General features: G+C 35.4%; 1 protein-coding gene across 1 annotated transcript in view; it reads left to right on the forward strand.

Moving 5' to 3' along the window:
- Nucleotides 1–19,785: 19,785 nt before the first annotated feature.
- LOC131068766 (probable protein phosphatase 2C 11) overlaps nt 19,786–24,636 on the forward strand; it is a 146,100-nt gene continuing 141,249 nt past the window's right edge. Inside the window, exons 1-2 of the mRNA XM_058004026.1 lie at nt 19,786–19,918; nt 20,030–20,105. Coding sequence (XP_057860009.1) covers nt 19,901–19,918; nt 20,030–20,105 — 94 coding nt within the window. The 5' untranslated portion in view covers nt 19,786–19,900. The remainder of the gene's footprint in view (nt 19,919–20,029; nt 20,106–24,636) is intronic.

The raw sequence follows: 24,636 nt of genomic DNA on the forward strand, positions 1-24,636 counted from the left end.
TGTGTAAATATTACAATGGTGAATGCAGATTCATTCAGGCACACTGCCTAGAGCTCACTGCCTAGAGCTCACTGCTCAAATTATAATGACCCAACAGGCTCCAACCTTCAGGGAAGGTTCACTACCTTAAAAAAATATTCGGACTACAATCCGGAAAGGATGAACTGCAAGAATAACATTTGCTAATGCTTGATGACAGTTCTGGTTAAGCTCAAATGTTTTCCCTTCACCAATATATGCTCAATACACCACACCGAACGATGAAATCACTTGTTTGCACATACACCACTCTCTAATAATGCAGACTCAACACCAAGACATCAAATTACATGAATATTGTACACCAATTTATACAAATCATCAACCTTGACTACAAGGTCGCCACACCCATAACATCTTATTACAAAATTACATCACACGATACATAAATCAACCACCAGACCAATACAATATCATAGGCATCATAACATGGACCTAAATAAACTCCTCAAATGCACACCACCACTGGAAATCTTGTCGAGATCAACCGCAACACGTTACACCACCAAAATACCGCATAACACGAAGATTATCACTAGACCAAGAAGATCATCAATAACTCACACAATCATCAATGCAGACCACCAAAACAAATAGGACATGATTAGGAAACACCAACAAGCACGTTAGAACCATCCGCAATAGCTGCACCAACAATGTACTTATGCAAATCTTCATTGATCAACACACTAACGTTCAAGAACACTCAACAACAACAACTCAGATAAGAAAGATAGCTTCTGGAGCACCAAATCATGAACCATTTGAAATGAAGATACACGTTAACATCAAAAACATTCTCCGAAATCCACAACACAAGATATGATCATACCGGAGCTCACTAGATCAAAAACCAGACTCTACTAGCCACCGAACAAAAAGATCAAACTTCAAACCGGATCAAATGATATGATCAAGAAGACTTCCAGATCACTGAAACCAATAAAAAATGAAGTATTTTATTATCCCAAACAGATAAACCAACCAGATCAACTTACTGCAATCATTGGATCACCAAAACAATTCTCTACAACACCAAAACATAGGAATATGTTGACATCAATGAAAACAACATATCCTAGCAGCAACAATATCGAACACTTAAATGATATATTAGATTTAGTATGTAAACCATTGTGCATACACGAACTTATAGGTCCAACTTTTTATTGAACTTGAAAAAGTAGAGCGTAATAGTCTTGTGGAATGCCCTTATACCTAGTGATCAACAAAATTATATATATATATATATATATATATATATATATATATATATATATATATATATATATATATATATATATATATGACACAAATGCAACCTAGTTCATTCACGATTCTTCAATATAAAAACGCAGAAATTTATACTATCACCTAAAATTAGCCCCTAGGAAAATTGGTAAGCAAAGATGGACTCACTTGTCAAATTGTTAGTTTTTTCCAACATTTGTCACTTGGATCCTATTGTATATATTTTACATGACATAATGATGAGATTTTCCTTTTTATTTTCATACACCAATTTAACCTAATCATCACTAGGAGTTATTCATGTCCCTCATTGGCATGGGAACACTTAATCCTTGACCACAATTTATAGCATACAACTAATAATACTCTAATTGGGATCATTAAATTATCCATGATTAATTTCATATTTATTATTTTACCCCTAACTAAATTAATTCTACCCTTGATTAAAACTTTTATAGTACTCATTTATAGGTGATGATTGGATAAACTAAAGAGATAATAGGTAATTAGGGATAATAAGGCTCTAGTTCACTCTATTTGTCAAAAGTTATTTGTTTGGTTTTTAAAATAAATACAAAAATCCCAAGTCACCCATAAAGAATCTATGTAGCCTTGATGGGGGATGAATAAAACCTAGTGATGATTAGGTTATTTTGGTGCATATTTAAACAAAAGAAAAATATCATCGTTGTCATGTTTAAAAATATAGACATTAGGAGCAAAGTGGAATTGGAAAAAACTAACAATCTAAGGCTTGTGAGTTCATCTTCGCTTACCAACTCCTAGGGGCTTATTTGAGGCAATAGAGGAAATTTCTAAGTTTCTATATTAGAGAATTATGAATGAACCAGGTTCTAGTTGTGTCATATATACCTCCTCTTATAGATCGTGTATAAGGACATTCCTCAAGAATATTTCATATATCATTTATAAAATTTAAATAGAAAAAATAATTCTTTACTAAATTGCAAATTAAAATAAATGAGCTCAATTTCAATGAAGGATGAATTGAAATATCAATTATTAAAACCTCCAAGATAAGGATATGAAATGGTACATTATAAAATAAATATTTTATATGAATTCACCCAAATTGCATAATCTAAGACACCCAAAGAAACCTAAAATGATTTACTCTAAATTAATAGTGTACTAAAGAAAATACTTATATAATTATAAAGGTGTTACAATTTGAAGAAAGTGAGGCAAACTCTAAAGTACAATATTAAAAATAAAATGTTACCAATGCGTAGTACTCAAATAATTACATGCTTTCAAAAGAATAATACTATAATGATTGAAGTCATATAAGAATATCATTTAATTGTTTGAAATAATAAAAATGAGCCTAAGAAAAAGAATCTAAGAAAATATAAATTCTAGACAATCTAGATATGGGTAACGATGTTTTTGTAATAGTGAGTAGTGCATGAAATTCCATCACATTTAAAAAAAATTGTGTGAAAGCATACCTATAAATGGCAAAGGACTTTTTTTGTGAATTTCACCTATCAATTAAAAAATTATATTAGTGAGGATTCAAGTAGACCTAGTGGTAAGTGGTTGGTTACTACATGGTAGATAGTGCTACAACAAGTGGAGGTGTTGCCCAAGTCACATTAAGCTTTTTGAAATGGATTTAGGATGCAAAGAGAATTGGTAGTTCATAAATAATCTTTATTAAGAGAAATTTGAACAATTTAATATAGATATCTATAACTTAATTTTGATTGATATTTTTTTATGACAAATATCAATTTTCTATTTAATAGATCTAATAATTTGACACATGGGTACTACTTGTTAGGCCACTACTATAGGCTATTTCTGTACAAAAGGTTAAATTCTTGGAACATATAAGATAAATCTGGAAAGGGACAAAAATAATCTCCTTGAATTTTCAATACTACATCATCATCCATGATATAATATTTTTAGAATGGAATTTTAACCTTCCTCTTGAACATGTGAGATGATTATAAATAATAACTTAGTCACACATAAAAAAGAGACACGATTACAACTCTAATTAATATGTGATCCACTTAGATAATAATGAATTCTTTTCAAGGTTTTGTGGTATGATTTTGAAAGACAATATTCAAATCTTTCCATGGTTATCGGAGTATCATTGAGGATCATCCATTATAGATGGGGGAATACTCCTTAATACCACACACTCTTGGTGCACCATGTTATTTAAGTTGATTTTGAACTTCATATTTTTAGGAATCCATATAAATTTATTTTATCTAGTATGTATGTACATATGTACTATTTCTAATTTTGATTTGTTCCAAGAAGTTTATGGCTTTTGATCCAAGTCCATCTTCAATGCTCGCATATCTAAATCTTAGGATATTTGAAATATGAAATATGAAATTTAGAATTTAAGTTCTAGGACTAGACTTTGGGCACAATCCTATCTAAGATTCTCAAAATCAGATAAAAATAATGGATGGGGACAATTATAGTATTATGTATCCACATCCATATTCATAACCCCATTCATACCAACACGATTTTTCTAGATGCAATTTTTTTTATGAACTTAGCTGAAATAAAATATTTGGTCCATAAACATTAAAAAGTGATAACCATAATAAATTTGGAGTTAAAATTATTCAACTTGAAACTAAAGGATCATTAGGTTCTAGAATTCATTAGAGCAAAAATGATGGAAATCTAAGGATTGATTGCATGAGACAAAATTAGATATAATAAAAGAGAAATATTATTTTTAATAAATTGAATTAGGTTCAAATACCCATTATACATAAAAGTGGATATATTAACCAAGGAATAGTGTGAGAATGACATGGATGTGACAAAGATTTAACTTGTTTATTTCTAATATGGCATTCATATTTGAATTCAAACATAATCAAAAATTTAAGTGACCACAACTCTAATGTAGATAAACAAAGACATATCATGTTAGTTAAAACTTGAATCCATAAGAATCAACAAACTTAATTTAATACAGAGGAATGAAACATGTCCTAATAAACATGAAAAAAACTAAGCTATTACACAATTTTAATCACAAAAGGAATCCTAGAAAACTTAAACATGGAGAGTTTAAATAGACAACCCAAGGGACTTAATAAAAATTAAACCAATAGGCATTATGTTATTAATAAGTTACTCTAGGTAGTTCTTAAGACCCTCACACTTTGTCGTTGTTTTATAGGTGTCACTAATTCACATGACTTATTGCTTACTTCATGGAATGACTCAATATTACATAAGTACACAAATATTATTGATTGGTCTCCCCATTTCTTTATCACTTTATTTTTAGTGCATATTCTATTTACATATGCTATTTTTTTATTCTTTCCTTGATTCTAGAAGCCAATGGGAGGAAAAGTAATTTTTTTTTTTTTTGGTTATATCTACCCAAATTTACTTTATTGGGATTAAATTGGGCTATCTTGTATAAGCATTGATTTCACACATGCATATGCATACATTGGATACATAATCTATAAAAAAAAAATTCTTAGTATTTGTTGAATTTCAATTTGATTTTTTATTTCCTTCTAAATTGGTTGTCACTCTTTAGAACATAAAATTCAAGGGTCATATTATTATTAGCTTTATTTTCAATTTATTCATAATTTTCATAGGTTGGTATTTTTTCTTCAATGGTATGATAGAACATAAGTATTCTTGTTATATGTCAAGGAGAAAAGGAGCACAAACTTATTCTAGTGGATCAAATTCTAGAATATAAATTTTATACTAATTTTAATGATTATTTATTTCTTTTATTTCTACTTTGGCATGCTCAAGCCCATTTAGATTTGTAGAGAATAAAATTTTGGGTGGGGGGATAGGGGTTGGGGAGAGGGGACATGTAGAGAATAGAAGTGCATACCTTACACTTCTACCTCTTTGTTTTATGTCTCTTTGCACATGGATGTTGTAAATTCATGGTTTTAACATTTAATTTATCACTTTTAATGCTTTATGTAGTCCTAATATTAACTTTTCAAAATGATATGCTAAATATAATATATGTAATATGATAGATTGACTAATTATCTAGGGTTCTACCCACCTTTATTAGGTTGTTCATGTTGTTGCGTCCATAGCTAAAATTATTCTCACAATCTAGTCCTCTAATTTAAAATGTAAAATTTCACTTCTTTAGCCAACTATAGGAACATGACTAATATTTGTTATATTATATGTCAAAGGTATTCAATTGTTTGCCTAGTATTTGTATTAAAGAATAACATCCTATCTCATAATTCATATCAATATATTATTAATCATTAGCATTTTGCAATCACATTTAGAAGATTAGTCAGAGTAAAAATCTCAAACCAAACTATATGTTGTATTAATATCAATACATTTCTTATTTTGATTATTTTGAATGTTGCTAATACATCATAGGGCTTTATTTCTATCTAGGAAGTCAATGAAATTTTCTCTATTTATAGGAGGACCCTAAAATGTTTTCCAAAACCACCCATTTCTTATATGTAGATGCAAACATAAGCAAATAGTTTAGGAAAATCTAAAAGGAAAAATCTAAAATTCCATTGAACATTATGGGAGTAAATTCTCCTAGGACAAGACTATGGGTGTGAGTTTGTCACATCCCTACAAGATTGTAGAATACCTTTGTCTGAAGCTTATTGGTGAAAACCTCCATGGTTAATTCACTAAGGTGATTGGTTTATGTAATTTTCTACGGTGACTACTTTATAACATTTTCTAGGGTGACTAGTTAATTCACTAAGGTAAGCCACATAAGCACTAACTAGGGTTTCAAAATGTGAAATTTGCATTAAAGAATAAGGTTTAACATGTGGCACTTCGCTCAAAGGTGATGTGGTAGGTTCAGGCATGGGGTTTCTTCCTCAATTGTGCTTCAGGTGAATTCACCTTTGCTTCTTTGACCATGCTCTCTGATAAATTGCTTAAAAAATGATATATAACTATCATTCTCAGCTTTAACATAATTTTTTTTAAATAGTAAAATAATGTCTTCAAGTGAAGGTCCTCTTTGATTGAAGTCTTATTCTATTCGAAAAAATATTTAAGTTACCTTTGTTTGTAGGTAAACTTTTGAATGAAGGTGTTTGAATTTTTTTCCCCTCCCTTACTTGGAATTTTTGTGTCCCAACTTTGTAACCCATTATTGTGGAAACACCCAAGGCAAGATGGGGTATTTAGCAATGCTTGAAGAATTTGCAAAAACTCTCTCCTAACATCATGTGCATAACTAGCAATGATCTTTGGTTCACTTCCCTATTAAGCACTAAAATCACAAAGGAAGTATCTCTTTTAAAAAAACAAGCTAGTGACAATCAAAAACTTTCTTGAGTGAGAACAATCATATGCACCATTAGTTGTCACCCACAATTTAAGTCTTCAATTGTAACATTAACTTGAAAAGAGAAAGCCTTTGGATAAATGTAAGATATAATGAGTTATTATAAGACTAGAAACTTATCTTCTACATTGGGATTGACCTTGCTCTTCATCATCATTGGTACTTTGGAAAAAATAATTTGCACATATTTAGTCAAAGTGATTATCTATATAAACATTTTTTTCTTAAATAGTGCAAAAAATAATGAAAGAATAACAACTATAAAGAATATTACTTACAAAATGCAAGATGAGGATATTTACCAATGCTCGAAGAAGTTACAAAAACTCTCTCCTAACATCATTTGCATAACTAGCAATGCTCTTTGGTTTGCTTCCCTATTGTGCATTAAAATTCCAAATGAAGTATCTCTTTTAAAAAAATAAGCTAATGACGTTCAAAATTTTCCTTGCTAAAAACAATTGTATGCACCATTAGCTAAAGCCATTATTGATGTAAAGAGTGCAAAGGATAATGAAGGTATACCAATTATAATAAATAATATTTACAAAACTAAGATTTGGGGGCATTTACCAATGCTCAAGAAGAAGTTACATAAACCCTTTCTCAATCCTCATCTACATAATCAACAATGCTCTTTCTAGATTTCCTACTCTATGAAGTGGAAGCAAATCAAAATTTATTTTATATGAAATAAAGGCAAGCTGATGACATTCAAATTCATCCCTGAGAAATGGGAAACTAGATGATGTGGTGAGTCAACTAAGATGGGGAACATGGCAATGTCATATTCTTTATTCAAAGTTAACAACCAATGGAATGTTGATAGAATGGTAGTGCCTATTATGAATTGTTATATCATAATGGGATGCTAAGAATGTGTGATATGGATGTATTTTTGTTACGACTATAGACATTGTCTAGGCTATAAGGCCTGTTGCATATGAGAGAAATTTGTACAAATTTGAGAAATCATTAAGGAAAAGGCTCCTCTTTTATTTATGACAAAAATTAAAGAGAGAATCACAACAAGAGTATCAACACCAATTCACATGCACTAGGAATATTAGAAAAGTGAACATTAGTACCAATATAATCTATTACAATTGAGAAGTAACAAAAACAACATAATAAAGAGGACCCTATTACTCACTCCCATTAATGATATAGCTATGAATAGATATTTTTATATTTAATTAAAATCAAATAAATTATAATTAAAATATTAGTTTAGTATAAGGAGTTCGGATATATTATATGATAATTAAATACTTCAAAATTTATTTATTTTTAATAGATAAATAACTGCAGAGGGGCAACACCCTTGTAGTAATCAAAACTTGAAAAATACATAACTGGTTCAAAAAGAGTCGTAGGGGGAAAGAACCAGTAAGAAAAGCCCCTACCATTGCTCCAACAGTAAATACAAAAAGGCTAGCCACGTTGGTCGAGATGCTAAAAAGCTAGGAGAAAACAAATAGAGGAGAAAAATGTTAGTTGAAACAAAGGCCTACAATCAGCTAAACATCGTATGAAAAAGAATATGGAAATCAAGATTCTTTTGCACTTGAGTCTGGGTCCTCAGTACTGGGAGCAGGAGCAGCAACTGCATCCAAAATTACAAGGGAATCATTCCTGCAAGCTACATGGGCCAATGATTCCGCTTTCTCCCAGGGGTGACAGTCATCATCTGGAATCCACTCTTCTCCACAGCCAAGCCCCCAAGAGTTGCCTTCAACTATGTCACAGTTGGCCGTAATACCAAGGTCTTCTCTACCCGAAAGCCCTTCCTCTTGGATATAGGTGCTTCTCCAAGTAGTCGTGAAGGTGGACAGTATACCGACAATCTTGCAAAGGAACTCAATATTTCTGGTAATAATAGGCCAGGAGGTTTCCAAGGCATTGAAGTCAAGAGAGCTTACAATCACCGTTTTTTGCACCTCCACACCATTTCCCAAACTCATATAATAATTTTGGGGAAAGGGAAATTTGAGATTGCCATCAACATTATCCAATATTGCGTCAATTTTCCCAAGAAAGTGATGCTCAAACACCATTTGGGTGAGAAGCTTTGCCCTTTGCTTGCTAGTCCCCATATAGAGAAGCATGGCTAGGAAGAAAGTCGGGATGTCTGCATTAGCTCTGTATCTATGGTATGCATTAAGGAACTCCTCCCCCAAAATTCTTTTAACACAGTGCAAAATCAAAGGGTGACTCGAGGAGAGAACCAATTGTAGGCGCTTATCAAAGATTTTGCCTAGGAATGCCATCTGACAGCAGGTTACCTCAAACAAAATTGGTGTTTCCATTGTAAGCAATAGAGAAAGAAATGGGAAGAGTTTTATATGTTAAAAATAAGTAGGTCATCCTTTATTTATCTTGCCAGCTCATAAAGGTTGAGGAGCTCGAGGGCTTAGTTAAGCGAGCCAAATTACTACGCATAAACAAGGTACATCTTAAGCATTCCAGCTTAATTGCAATTGATTGCCTCTTTGATGTTAGCTACCGTCTGGCTTTATCATATCTAAAAGCAATGATGAAAATTAGATATCTTTTGTCAACATCTAAACCGGTGCTTGAGTTAATGACCCGGTGAGATCATACTACTGAAACCATAAAGAAAACCGGTTGGGGATAGTCAAGAGGCCGGTAAGAATACATCTCCCGGTAAGAACTACCAACCGGTAGGGGCCAATACCATCGGGGGAACGTACATCCCTTCTTAGAACAAGATCGGATGTAACACTTCTACCATAATAATCACCATAATCAAAATGTAGGTGTGCCTCCATCCAAACTGGGTGTCTGAAGAGAGAACCAAATGCAACCACTTATTAGAAATTTGCTAGACTATCATTCTGGCAACATCAACAAAGGCACTAGAGTAACCTCAAAGAGATCCTAAACTGGAGTGTAAAAATTACCGGTTGGGGGGAAAGGTGCAAGAGGCCTATGTAAACAAAGGAAACGCCGATCGGTAAAGACCGGGTAGTCAGGACTGATACGCCTATCGATAGGAGCCAGAAGAACCACCATCAAAAGGAGACCCATACCCAGTAAGGGTACATCCCCCGATATGTACTCCTGACCAGTGGAGACCAAAAATTTGGGGAACCAAAGCAGTTCACTCCTTTGCCAAAATAAATGCAGCATTAAACCATAATAATTGTTATTATCAAGATTTACCTATGCCCGAGTCGTATGCCCGGATCAAGACCACCGTCTACAATTGCCATCTTAGATAGTTTGTCTGCTTGCCTTCTTTATAGATATGGCTGATCCGAAAATATTCAAAGGTCTCAAGCAAACCCACCATAGGTCGAAGCCATAGGTTGATATGCCAACTAGGGGTATGGTTATTATGAACAACATTGATAACATTTAATGAATCGCCCTCCAAATGGATTCTTTTTATCCCCAACTCAGCCTCCAATTGCAAACCTCTTAATGTCGCTCGGAATTCAATCTCATTGTTAGTGGCCAGATTGATGTCTTTAGAAATTTACTTAATGCAGATGCCTTCAGAATCTCTAATACAACATCCAATACCACTACGCCCCGGATTCCCTGCAGAGGCACCATCAAATTTAATCTTATGCCACCCTGGTTCTGGGGCCTCCCATTTAACATTCAATCTTGGATTAACCAGTATCTCAGGATTACCATTACCGAAAAGCGAGGGGATGATCAAATTTGGGAACGCAAGCTTTAACTTCCAATCCCTGTCAGTGTATAGATTCTTTTTCAGTGATTTGGACTTGGCCGCTTCGTTCAGGAGCTCAACCAGGTGGTTCTCAATTTTCCCACAGAGGGCTAACTGACCCATCTCTTTATCCTGGAAAATTCTTCAATTCCTTTCTTTCCAAATTTCCCAAATTATCAGTGAGGGTAGGATAACAAATAAGTCCCCAAAGAACGCCTTGCGTTTTGATTTAGGCCATAGTAGAAACCAATCATCCAAACCTTTCAGAAAATGGCATACTAGATTTAACTTACCCATAAAATGCCACCAACAATTGCTAGAGAAATTGCAGTGTAGCAAAAGGTGATCAATTGTTTCCTCTTGATTCCGACATAATATACATCTACTAGGCCCATTAATACCCAATTTAAGGAGTCTTTCATTGGTTAAGATTTTCCTCTGAAAAGCCATCAAGGCAAAGGAACCTGCTTTAGGAAGAAGATGTTTGTGCCAAAACAACCTAACCATCCAATCCTTCTTATCTAGTGTAGCTTCTTTCAATTTATAGCCAAAACATACCTTATACTTACCATCAGAAGAGCCACACCATCTAATGATGTCCTCCTCCGGGGATGGATGAATAATTTGATTCTTTAGAATATCGGCAAGAAGGTCTTTCTAATTTTGGGCTAAAACCAATGGGTCCAAAGAGTTCCACACCCATTTGTCCATACCATTCTCCTTAATTGAATGACCATAATCACAGACCTTGTGACCCCAAAGCTGACATGTTTCTCTCATTATAGGTTGAAGAACGGGGTTATGACACAAGGCTTCTTTGCCACTCCAAGAATCCAGCTAGAAGGATGCATTCTTCCCATTTCTGACATCCCAAGTGACTTGATCGCTAATGATTTCTCTGCATTCCAGAATAAAATTCCAAATGGTCGAGCCCCTAGGAGGAGGGTTGGTAATTGTGAGAATCCTTTTAGGCTCAAGTGAGTCTAGATATTTGTGTTTAAGGATTATTGTCCATCTCTGATTACCACCTCTACAAATTTCCCACACCAATTTTGCACCCATAGCCAAATTCATAATAGAAATCTATAGAATGCTAGCACCTCGAGCATTTTTTGGTTGGTTTATTTTTCCCCAGGCAATAAGTGGAAACTTCCCTTTGTCATTCAATCCATTCCAAAGGAAATTTCTCATTATAGTGATTAACTCATCTTCTATGGCAACCGATAGCTTCATGCAAGCCATGGAGAAAACCGATATGGCAGAGAGGACTGATTTTATCATAGTAAGCTTGCCGACAGATGATAACCACTTCCCTTTTTTCAATTTTCAAGCCTAGCTTTACATTTCTCAATAAGATGTGTCTAATAGAAAGTCTTATTGCGACCACTAAAAAGAGGAGTCCCAAGGAATTTACCTGGAAAGTTTGCCACTCTTAAATTAAGGATTCTTGGTAGGATAGCTTGCATATTCGACAATGTGTTGATAAAGAAAACTTCTGACTTGTTCCAATTGACTTTCTACCCTAAAGCCTTGCAATAGTCATTCAGGCATGTATTTATTATCCTGGCCTCTCTTCTGCTAGAGGCTCCAAAAAGAATAGTATCATCAGCAAATTGCAAGTGGGTTGAATGTTCAACTCCTATAACCACATTGACACCTAGCCAATGACCATCATGGTGAAGAGATTTAATCATCCGACCTAAAGCTTCAACCATAATTATAAACAAAAATGGCAACATAGGATCCCCTTGGCGAATGCCTTTTGTTGAAGGGAAGAAACCATGAGATGAACTATTAACCAAAACTGAGAATTTGGGGGTTGATAGACAATTATTGACCCAAGTGATCCATTCATTACAAAAGCCAAATTTCCTCAATACTTCTACAAGAAATTCCTTGTCCACCATATCATAGGCTTTCGTGATATCTAGCTTTAATATCATACAAGAAGCTTTAGTCTTCCTAGCAGTGTGGAGGGTTTCATGAGTAGAGATGATGCCTTCAACAATAGAGCGACCAGGGGCAAAGCCACTCTGTTCATCTGAAATAATATATTTTAGAAGAGGTTTCAACCTATTAGCAATGATCTTTGTTACTATTTTGTAAACTGAGTTGCATAAATAAATTGGTCTAAAATCACCCATTTGCTGAGGGTTCTTCTTTTTCGATACTAAGGTTAGAAAGGTATGATTGATGGCTCCCAGCATAGTCATTTTTTTCCTGGATTCTTCTACCGCTAGGTGCAAATCCTGGGTAATAATGTCCCAAAAATGCTAAAAGAATGCTGCAAGAAAAACATCAAGGCCTGGAGTCTTATCAGGATTCAACTGGAAGGTAACTTTCCTGACTTCTTCTAAGTCAATAGGTTTGAAGAGCTCTATATTGTGTCTTTCAGTAATTAAAGGAGGGATTGCGTCTAGAATTTTGTTTCTTGCTTCCTGAACATTCGGACAATTGCCATTCATCAGAGATTAAAAATGTCTTACTGCTTCTCGGGCAATATCCTCATAATATCTGGTAATACTACCATCCGGTTTTACCACCTCCGATATTCTAGACCTGCTACGGTTGGCAATAGCCGATCTATGGAAGAACTTGGTATTTCTATCACCATCCTTGAGCCAAAGTTCTCTGGATTTCTGTCTCCAGTGAATTTCTTCATGCTAGAGGATTTCATTTAGCTTAGACTTGAGAGAGCTTTCCCTTTGGAAGAGTACTTCATTCATGCCTGACTTAATGACAGAATTGGAAAGATCCTCCAGTTCTGTTGTAACCCTTAGTTTCTCCATATGGATGTTTTGAAACTAACTCAAATTCCACTCTTTGATTTTGATCTTAATATACTTGAGTTTCTTATTTAGCTTGAACAACCTCGATTTGCTATCGAGAACCAGTTCATTCCACCATGCTGCTATCAAATCATGTAGATTTGGCACTCTAAGCCACATCGACTCAAATTGAAAAGGATGGCCACCCTTAGAATGTCTTAGAGACACATCAAGGCAAATAGGGAAATGATTTGATCCTATAAGGGGTAGAATAGATGATTCAAGAATAAGATTTTGAGCTAGCCAATCACCAGCCAATAGAAACCGGTCAAGACGTTTTGCAATTTCAGTGAAACTGGTACGCCTATTTGTCCATGTAAAGGTACCATTCTTTGGGGCAACATCCAATAATTGATTCTTATCAACAAAATCCTGGAAATCTTTCTAAGCCGTACCAATCCTCTGAATACCACCCTTCTTTTCATTACTTGCCAAGATAGCATTGAAATCGCCTGCAAACACATAGCTGCCCATAGTGATATTTTGGAATCTGTTTGAGAGGAGTGCCCAAAGCTCACGTTTGTCATTAGCAGCAGAAGGTCCGTAAACATTAAAGAGATTGAAACTCTCATTTTTGCATAAACTAGTGACCAGGCAATGTTGCCAATATTTATCTTCGCCAAGGAGAGTGACATGAACATTCAAAGGGTTCCAGATTATTCCAATGCCATTAGAGGCTCCCTCAGATTGCCTTAATAGACCTTTCCATTGTTTCCATACTTTCATTTTTTTATCAATCTCAGACTGACTCCATATAGTCTCCTATAATACCCAAATATCCCCCTTAGTCTCATCAATCTGGCGCTTAATTAAACGCCACTTGTTAGGGGCATTAAGGCCCCTGACATTCCAAGATAGTAGTCTCATGGAGCCTGGGGAAGGGGGTTCCCCTTCCCTAAGTTAAGTTTGGATTGCCCATTAGATGCACCTGCGATTATCAACATTGTTTTCCTTGATTTGCAATTAATCTTATTATCATCCAAAATAACAGTGGGTCTTGAAGTTTTCCTTACCGGTTTGTGGATGGCTGGATGAGCCGATGGATTGTATCTTCGCCAGTGTTCATTTTTCCAAACTCGATCCAGATTAGATCGCTGGTTTTTGGCGGGGGCAGTGGACCACCAAGCCTCAACACGATCGACTCGCGAGGTTCTGTCTTGCCTAAACCACCCATTCTGAAATTTATTAGGGTCGTTACCCAGAGGAGGTTTAAAACCTTGCCTATGTTAATTAGGGATGTTAAGTTTTCCTGTCTCCGATACAGAGGGATTAGGTTTTAAAATTGACTTCCAATTGCGTGCCAAATCAGAAGCAGGAAGCTTCACATTTTGAAACCAACCATCATTGCTCCATGAGAAGCCATTTTTCTTCCATGCCCGTGTGTTTATTGGCCTAAGATTACTATTTGTGTAGGGGTGACTAGCATCTGATTTCCTCTATGGTCCAGGATCCCTACTACCTCTCATCACAGGATTAGGTTCATCCACCTTCCATGGTCGACTTGAGGATTGATATTTCCATGTTGTTGTTTTGAGTCCTGGTTGCTTACTGATCATAAGGTTCTGTATTGCTTTGATTGGAAAAGCTTCGTCCGCTTCATCACTCCAAGACCTGAACTTCCCCTGACCCTTGCCATGGATCAGAGCCCCAACAATCTACTCGCTGGTTTGAAGCCTGCTACTGCCACTGCCACTGCCAAATTCGCCACCTTTGCTCACCATCCTGCTGATCACTAACTTTCTGTCACAAGTGTAAAAATTTGAGGTAAATTATGGTTTGAACCAAGGATGTAAGCACTACAGACAAGAAGCCCACTATTTCTCCAAGGTTCTCCCCAAGGTAAGGGTACTCCATTTTTAACACGGTAGAGACGAACCCGTGGGGGTTTGAACCTAGGTTGTAGGCACTACAGGAAAGAAGCCCCACCATTTCACCAAAGGGTCATCCCCCTTTAAATACTTCAAAAATTAAGAGTAGTGAAAGGGTTTAATTGATTTTGATAGTTGATAGAAAAATGTCTATTGTTTGAATCATACATTTTAAACCATTACTTAGAATCACTTCAACTTGGATGCTTTGAAAGTATGATGAGAAAATGTGAAGTCATTTCATAATTTGTGTGAGGTTAAACCTACGTTATAATTTGTGTGAGGTTAAGCCTATGTTATAGATTTGAACTTTTTTTTAGTGGATACAAAATTCTCATTTGGATTTAATTTGATGTTCATAGATCTTTTGTACCTGCATAGAGAGACTCACTTAATGCCTATATCAATAATGAGAAATTTGGTTGGTTTTGATGACCACCTTTTACATCTTACTAGCTAGGGTTTTTGCCTTTGTCAATCCCTATGGATAATAATTTTGATAAAAGTGTTGTCCTCATTTTTGGATTCTCAAAAATGTGACAACCCCTACAAATTTTTGCCTTAAAAGTGTCATTTTTGTCTCCAAGGCATGTTTTACGAGGTAAAAAACTCACATTTGATAGTGTCAAATCATTGGGGGGTGTCTTTGCCATCATTGTCCAAGTTTTGGTGAGTTTTGGTCTTCTTTTTCCTAGCTTTCTATGCAATTTCGGGTTTCAGAACAGTCACTGCAAGTTGAAGTTTTTACTCTATGGCACACTTCCCAAGGCAAAATTTTGACTAATCCTTGGATTGGCTTAATCCTCAATCCATCCCCAAGCTACGGTTCAAATTTCATCGCGTTTCGAGTCCGTTTGCTATGTTTTTGCTTCAATGTAGGGGAATTTTTCAATGATTACCAGTAACTGGTAATTTGTTTTTCAAAACCCCCTTAAGCTTTTAGGCTTGTAGGGGAATTTTTCTCCAACTGCAAGTTTTTATAAAACTTGTAATGGGGGTTTTAAAACCCCCATTACCAGTAGCTTCACTTTAAGTGTTTAAAAACTTGTACATGAGATTTTAAAACCCCTTTACATGTCTTTATAGCTTAAAGTTGTTTTTATAATGTTAAAATAAAACTTGTAAATGGGATTTTAAAACCCCTTTACATGTTTTAAGTGAAATCACTTGTAAAGGGAATTCTATTTCCCTATTACAAGTAATTTTACTTGTAATTTCTTTTCTAAAACCCAATTTTGCTCATAAAGTGCTTTTTTGAGGATTTTAAACTTGTAATTACATTTTTAAAACCCGATTTTCATTGTTTCATGCATTTTAAACTTGCTATTTGTTCCAAAAAACCCAAATTGCAAGGAAAAACATGTTTTTTGAGGATTTTTAGCAAATTTTTGTGGAGATTTTTTGGGAGATAGAAGGCGTTTTGGATTCCTCCCTATTTTTATGCATTTTCAAACACCTTTCATGCCACATCGAGGTTAAGATTGTTGGTTTTTAGCTTTATAACATCAAACACGTTTTTGCCAAAAAACCACGTTTTTCTTCATTAAAAATGCCATGAATCAGGAATCTTGTGAATCGTTTTGACTTGGTATGCTAAGGTATTGAGGTTAGAAAGAGTTTTGGTCATTTTCCATGCCATTTCTCATGCATTTGCTGCCACGTTTTTCAGTTTTGGGCATTTTTTCAAAAACATGGCTAGGGTTTTGGAATACGGTTTATTTCTTTTTAAGAGATATTCTTCTTTATTTCAAAGATTGATCATCTTTTGGAGAGGCATTTTCAGATTGGAGCAAGGTAAGATTTATTTTCTTCTTGTTTCATTTTTCTTGTTTTCTTGTTTTGTTGTTTCTCCTTTCTAGTTGTAAATTTGTAAATGGTTGGTTCTTCCCTAAAATCGGTTTTTATGAGAGGAAATTCCCCATTTTACTAATAAATTTGTAAAGTAAAGTTGTTCTTCCCCTTTGGAATTTCTCCTTCTTTACTTGCATTCGGGTTTTAAAAACCCGATTACAAGTAAGAGGAAAATTAGTGTTCTTCCCTTTTTGGATAAAGACTTAATCTTCTTTGGTCTAAAAATCAAGTTTTAAAATAAGAAAGATGTGTTCTTCCCAAATTTGCAAAGAGATTTGCAAGTGTAAAGAGTTCTACCTCTTGATGTGTTCTTCCCAATCATTTGCAAGAGGAATGTTTTGATGTGTTCTTCCCTTTTTGGATAAAGACTTAACCTTCTTTAGTCCAAAAATCAAGCTTCAATGATTAAAAAATCAAGTTCTTCCCATTTTCTTGAAGATGATCTTCTCAAAAAAATTTCATATTCGTTTCCCTCATCCATACATACCATTTCATCCACTCATTTCACACTTTCATTCATTTTCCCCATTTAAAGTCTACCTGCGGTCAGCCATCCAGAACCCGAAATTGGTCCAAAATGCACTCAAAAAACACTTGAAATTGAGTTTTAAAAGTCCGATTACAAGTGCAAACTTGTAGTTACCCATTACGCATATGAAGTTGCATGTTTGTTCCCACACTTGCAAGTTAATTCTCTTGTTTATCCCACACATGTAATGCAACTTCCAAAACCCGAAATTCACTTGTGAGCCCATTTTTGCATCAATTTCTCTCTTCCCTTGTCAGTCCGGTTTGCACACACGATCTACCAAATCAATGGATTAAGGCATGGGCCTTATTTTGCAAGAAGATTTCAAGAATGAAGGATGATACAAAGAAGAGATACAACAACAATTCATGGTTGAGAGCATAAAATGCTTTCAAGACAAAGATGGTCATGACATGAAAAGAGGAAGGCTACCCTTTCCCTCCTGAAAAGATAATGCTACCCCAAGCAAGAAGACAAGGATGCAAGTTCCCATTCCGGTTCAAGATGTCTTTACCAATCCAAAATACTTCAAGTTCCTGCATCCTGAAGCGACATGAAGATCATCACAGACAAAGGATGATGCAGTTAGAGTCGTGTCTTTAGACACATGGAATAATTTTAGTTATGCATTTGTAATTTCGTTTTGACAAGTTACATGTAAAAGTATTTTTTGTAAAATGCAAGTTACACATTACTTGCACTTTTGTAATTACATGTAAGGCAACTACAAGTTGTGTCCGATTAGGACTGTAGTTGGAATAAGTCTTAGTTAGTTAGAGTAACTCTTAGTTAGTTAATGAAGTCTCAGTTAGTTATTGAATGAGTCTTGGTGGTTGAGAGAATCTCTCAAGTTAGTTAGTATCCTCCCACCTTTTTCTCAAGGCTCATCTTCTATAAATACTGGAGGAGTCTATTGTAATTTTTATCTTTTGGGAAAGCAAGCAAAAACTCTGCCAAATTTACAGCAAGAAGTCTTTGAGCTTATGTATGTGAATTGAAGGTTTTGAAGAATAGTAAAGAAAGATTATTCAAGTTTTGAGTCTTTGAGCTACAAGTTTGAGTTTCATTCTTTTTATTTATTCTATGCAAAGTGTTTCTAAAGGAACTTAGTCCAATCTGATTTGAAGTCTTTGAGCTGCAAGTAGAGAAGATTAATTAAAATAGGAAAATCTCTAGAAGGAGCAGCAAGTCTTTGAGCTTGCGTCTATTCTTGAGGAAAAGTTACTGTTTGATATGAAATAGCAGCAAGTCTTTGAGCTTGCATTAGTTCTTGTCTTTGTGTTAAAAGAATAAATTATTCTAGTCTTTGAGCTGTTGTCTTTTATTCATTGTAAAATTTAGTATAGCAAAGGGTAGATAGGACTTCCAATAGTCAAGTCTTTGAGCTTGATATTGCTGTCCCGTCCCGAAGGAAGTGACGGAAGTCTTTGCGCTTTCAAGAAACTTCATTTCCTTTCTCTTATTTCACTTTAAAGTGGTTACTGCTGTTATTCAATCGCTATCCTTTTCTGTGAAGAGAAAAGGATATTGTCTTTCTTGAAAAAAGAAGAAAGATTGCTGTCCCATCCCATTTTACTTTCCAAGTTGTAGTTAGATAGGGGGAGCCTTCCCTTAATTAGGAGAGTTTTTACTCGTGTGCTGTGGTTGAAACCACAATTTTGTATATTTCCCCAAGTGTACAAAATTTTCAACCAACAAAAAGTAACAATGACATTTTAATGATGAGGATAACTTGGAACTTGAAATAAAAAAGCAAAATTAGATGATATTTCTTAGTGTGAAACTAGGGTATTAGAACTTGTTGACAAGAGGTTGATGTAATTGAAAAAGTTGATGCAAAATACTAGAAAGATAGAGGCATGAGTTATTTTGTGAGGCACAATATTAGTAGGGAGTGACTTTTTGAGACTAATTCATGATGGTGTGTAATAATGAGTGACCCTAGAGAATGGATAATGACCTAGTAGTGACGTCCTTTTATATATGATTTGGACACACAATTTCAAAGTTTTGTCACATAAACAATTAACCAAATTGACTTGGCTTTAGAATAAATTTTAGATTTTAAAAAAATTGATTAAAATTTAATTTTTAAATTTGATCTTCAGCAAAAGAATTGATAATTTATATTTTGAAAAATGTTTGAAAAGGAGTTAAATTTTGTTTCTAAACATCAATTGAAAATTTTAGATTAAAATGTCAAATTAGTAAAAATCATCTATTAAGATAATATACTTAAAAAGCCAATACAAATGTGCTACATCTTTAATAAAAAATTAAAAGAAATTAAGGGTAAGAATATGAATCTGCTATTCTATTTGCAAACAAAATACAATGTTTTCCTTGCTAATCCGCGACTGGGCTAATTCAAATTATTTTAAATAATGTATGATACTGTTAATTTGAAATGGATTTTACTCCTCTGGTTGAGTGGCCGAGGACTCCCACACTCATTGCAACAGGATCTGCATCGATATGGCCTTCAATACTGCAGTAAGATACATACCATTCAAGATAATATTACATTATCTAATCGGACTCTTAGAAATTGTCGTCATATTAAAATTTTAATCCTCGTTATGCTTTTAAATTCAATTTTAACAGGTGAGAATGGACATGGTTGGAGTGCCAAGCATGACACCGAGACGACCTCACTTCACCGGCGTCTTCATTCCTCAAAGTAACGATTCCCTGGAATTCCTCTTAAATCTTAATATTCATTTTGTATATGAAAGAAACAAGACCTTTATTTGCTTGAATTGGGAACCTAACAAAATACCCGTTACCACACTAAGCAATGTATGTATTTCTTTGCCTATTTAAGATTCTGCATCAAATTTTCGTTAATGATGTTGATGCATAATCAAGTGGCAATATTCTTGACATGTATTTTGCTTGTCTGACAACAGAGCATTAGGCCTATTTCATCCTCCTGTGTTCTTACCTACAAGTTAGTACCAATTAGGCCTCAATCTTACAATATAAACGTGAAATTCTAATCCTTGTAGATGAGCATTTTTCTGAGGTGAACCTGAGAATTTAAATGCTTTCTGCATTTACAAGCCCAATTCAAGCAGACACCCAGTTGTGTGAAAAAGGAAAGCAAGGAACCACAGTCACGAAATTTATTTTTGTACGCACATAGGTAAGACAGAATGCTTGAGCAATAGATTAGACAGACTGACAGCCAATCTAGCTGGTGTTAGGATGGGACAGAAAAGTCAGGCAACAGGTTAAACATGCACATAACCTATCTGGCCCATGCTAGGAGAGGAAAGGAAGGGCAATGGAGAAGTTAGACGGAACCACTGCCAATCTAGTCAAGTAGCATCTTAATTGTGTAATATCAATCCCATTAGCAAAACCTTCATTCTACGTATGTCATTTTACACTTTGTAGGAACATCTCTTATTAGCAATGTTGCAAAGAGTAGAGGAGCATTTTTAGTCATAGGAACAATTTCAAGGCATCGATGTAGATGCATTCTTGTTAGCTTTGCAGAGGCTAGGATGATTCCTTCTGCAATTTTTGTGACATTTGAGTCTCTGGGATTGCCCAGCCCCTTGCCACCATTGTGTATCTTGTGTGGATTTTTTCTCCGCAGCTTAGCTTTGAAGTTGGGTTCCCTAATAATTCTGCAGTAGTGTTTAAACCTTGATCCTCACCAGATCAAAATCAAAATCATTAAATACGATATCATCATGTTTGCATCATCATTTTATAGTTACATCAATAATCATTTCCTCTTCATATGGTGCAGGAATATCCTTGGGGTCGAGTAAGCTTGCATCATCCAAAAATATTTTTTATCTGTCTTTTGCAGGTTTTTCTTTGTCACCATAGATGTTTTATTTTTGCCGTATATTCATTTTTGTTTAACATAGTCCTTTGACTGTGCACACAAAGCTATAGTCAATCATTATACTGTGCGGTATTGCATATCATGCACAATGCCTCCATATTGTAATCCAAGTATCTTCTGGGCATCTTGGATATGTCCAATTTTTTTATTGTAGCTTTATTGTAAGTTGTGACTTGTCCTTATTGTAAGGAGGGAACCTACTTGGGCTGTGCCCTAGTACTAATATTTGAATTTGGTGCCAAGTGTAACACTACCTTTTGAACATTGGTCCTAGGGTGGTTTGAGGTTGAAGTCGCATTGAGTCCCAAATCCCATATCTTGCTACAATTAAAAAGGGGTTTACAAGTTACAAGAGGGTGGGCTCAATTCCAACGAAGGATAAGAGATGAAATCATTTAACATCGGTTTCATGGTCCCTATTCCATATGCACAGGGCATTGTACCACGTTATTCGTTGGCTCTATCTTACTACATCTTGGTTCCGTATAAAAGGTGGCAGATCAATTGAAAAGGAGCGGGAGGCGAAAATCAGATTGAAGATTAGAGACTAGAATAAGAATCTTGGCATTCGGTTGTTATTTTTGTCATTTATTGATTATATTACATGCATTCTGCTATTCTGTGCCATCTTGTTATTCTTGTTTGCAGTTCTTTTCTATAGGATCAAGTTTCTGTTGTGTCCTCTTGCATCTTATGGTATCTATGTTGCATGGATAGATAGTCTTTCATTAGACACTCTATCTGTGATTGCATCAAGTAATATAAAATTTCAGTTTCTAGCTCATTGCAGTGTAAGTTGCAAATCCATAGAAGACGAATTGTACATGTGTCTCAATGCAGGCAATCCATAAGAGAAATGGTTCACATATGAATCAGAGAGTACGACATGAGAATTAACTAGGTGACATGGTGAGAGCTATGCGAGAAGGCTTGATGCTTTAGAGAATGTGTAGAGGTGAAGAATGATTGTGGCTGAAGATTTTGGTGATGACGAGAGACTGGATTAGGAACCATGCACTGAAGATGCTTCAAGTTTAAATGTTAAACTAAGTTCAAAGGATAAATTTGCCATGGCACTGGTGAAGGCAGAAAGTAAACCAAGGTTTGGTCTCCTGTTACTCAAGACATAGATCTCTCGGATTGAATTAATGCGATCTAGAGAAATACTTTTGGTTCGAGTCTGTTGAACATCCCGAACAAGTCATGTATGTTGCCACCTATTTGAAAGGGTCTGCTGCCTTACAGTGGAAGTATGTGCAGAAAGACCGAGTTAAGCAGAATGAATTGAAGATCTCTAAGTGGGATCAGATGTTTACAAAGTTGAAAGTAAAGTTTTTGTCTACCAACTATACTTTGGAATAGTTCAAGAAGTTTCAAATTTTGCTAGAGAGAGTTAGAGAACTATCTACAAAGGAGTATATCGAGGAGTTTTACCACCTAAGCATCCATGTTGGTCATGTTGAAGATGATACCGAGAAGGCATCTTAATATGTGAATGGTTTGCATGCCACAATCTAAGACGAGATCTGTTTGTTTCCAATTCATTTCATGGAGATGCCTACCCAATCACACTAAGGGCAGAGTAGAAGTTGTGCTGCAAGCAGCAGAAAGTGCAAGAGCAGAAAGATAAAAAAACAATAAGCAAGGTTATTTATAGAGAGAAATTGCAGAGTCCAGTGGGGACGCACAAGTCTTCAAAGAAAACCAAACTTCCTAAAAGAAAGAAAGAAGAAAAAGAGGCCATGAAAACTTTTAGTGGAATCTGTTTCAGATATCGATAACTAGCCCATCGGGAATTTGAGTGTCCAAATTTCATGTCAGAATAATGACATGCTAAGAAAAGAGAACCCATTGCACAAGGTGATGAAGAGTCGGCAAGTGAAGTAGAAAGCATAGCTCCAAAAGTTGGGAAGACTTTGATGTTGCAGAAGGTTTTGCTTAAACTTGCTAAGGAAGACAATGAACCATTGTTGAGCAAAAGTATATTTTGCACTTAAGTGTAAATCTAGAGGGAAGTATTGCAAGCAACGATACATAGGGACATGTCCCCTACCTTGGAAATCGGCGTCCATGTCCCCTAGCCATTTTGGGGACGGTGAGACCTCAAGGGGATGTCCCCCTGCCATCTCCTATGTATCAAAATGCTCTTCCATTCCATTTGGAAAGGTCATCTTATTTCGAAACTATGTTGAGAGGTATATTGTCAGTTGGACCCTCTCATGCCCCCCTTGGAGAACATAGATTGCATACCTCCCTCCTTGACAGACAATATTCAAAAGTGACCATGATGATGGAAGAGATGAGGAAAACATGGATTATAACTTGTTGTTCCATTGTCATGGATGGGTTGACTAATATTTGATATAGGCCACTCATTAATGCTATTGTTACATGCCCTACTAATTCATACTTTCTTAGAGCTATTGATTGTTTTGGGAAACTTAAGGATGCTGATTTCTAGTTTGCCATTTTGAAGGAGGCCATAGAGGAGGTTAGGCCTTCTAATGTTGTGCAGGTTGTGACAGATTCAACTTGTGTTTGTAAGTTACTTGGTTTGATGATTGACAACGCTTAAAAACATATGTTTTGGACTCCATGTTGTGTGCATGCTTTGAATAATTCTTTGAAACACATTGGCAAAATAGATTGGGTGAAGGTAGCAGTGGCAGAGGCTATGGGGAATTCTCATTAACTGGTATACATACCTAGCAAATCAACACAAGGTGTCATGGAACGAAGTGAAGAAGGCATTTCAAGAAGAGTTTAAACTGTTGAGAGACGACAATGAAATTGTTGTAGAAATTTACAATACTAGGCAAGGGAAAAATGAGAATGTACGAACATATAATCGTAGGCTCAAGGAATTGCTGAACAAGATGGAGAGCCAACCAGCCGACGGGTTGAAGAAGAGGTGGTTCATCTATGGATTGATTGCCTTGCTACGCAAGCAGATGAAAGTAGTGCCTCTGTCCTCGTATGCCGATGCTTACAATCGAGCAATGGACATCGAGAGTGAAAACAAAACATCCTCTCGAGGGAAGAGGAAGATTGACGATAATGAGAGCACCGACGACAGTAGTGAAGAAGAATCCAAAATAGTTCGGGCCCTTCGACGAGATATGTTGAGAATGATGAAAGAATCGAAGGCCGAGAAAGGAACCAACAAAGAAAGTAATGAATTATGGTGTACTGAGTGCAAAATTGAGGGGCACACAAAGGGTAATTGTCCTAAAAAGATGTTTTGTGAGATTTGCCAGGTGATAGGTCATTCAATAAAGGAGCGTCCATATAATTTGAAGACTAGAAGTGTGCAAATACTCTTCACACAGGGAGAGTCTAGCCCATCGAA

The sequence above is a fragment of the Cryptomeria japonica genome, chromosome 11 (assembly GCF_030272615.1).
Source record: "Cryptomeria japonica chromosome 11, Sugi_1.0, whole genome shotgun sequence".
NCBI lineage: Eukaryota > Viridiplantae > Streptophyta > Pinopsida > Cupressales > Cupressaceae > Cryptomeria > Cryptomeria japonica.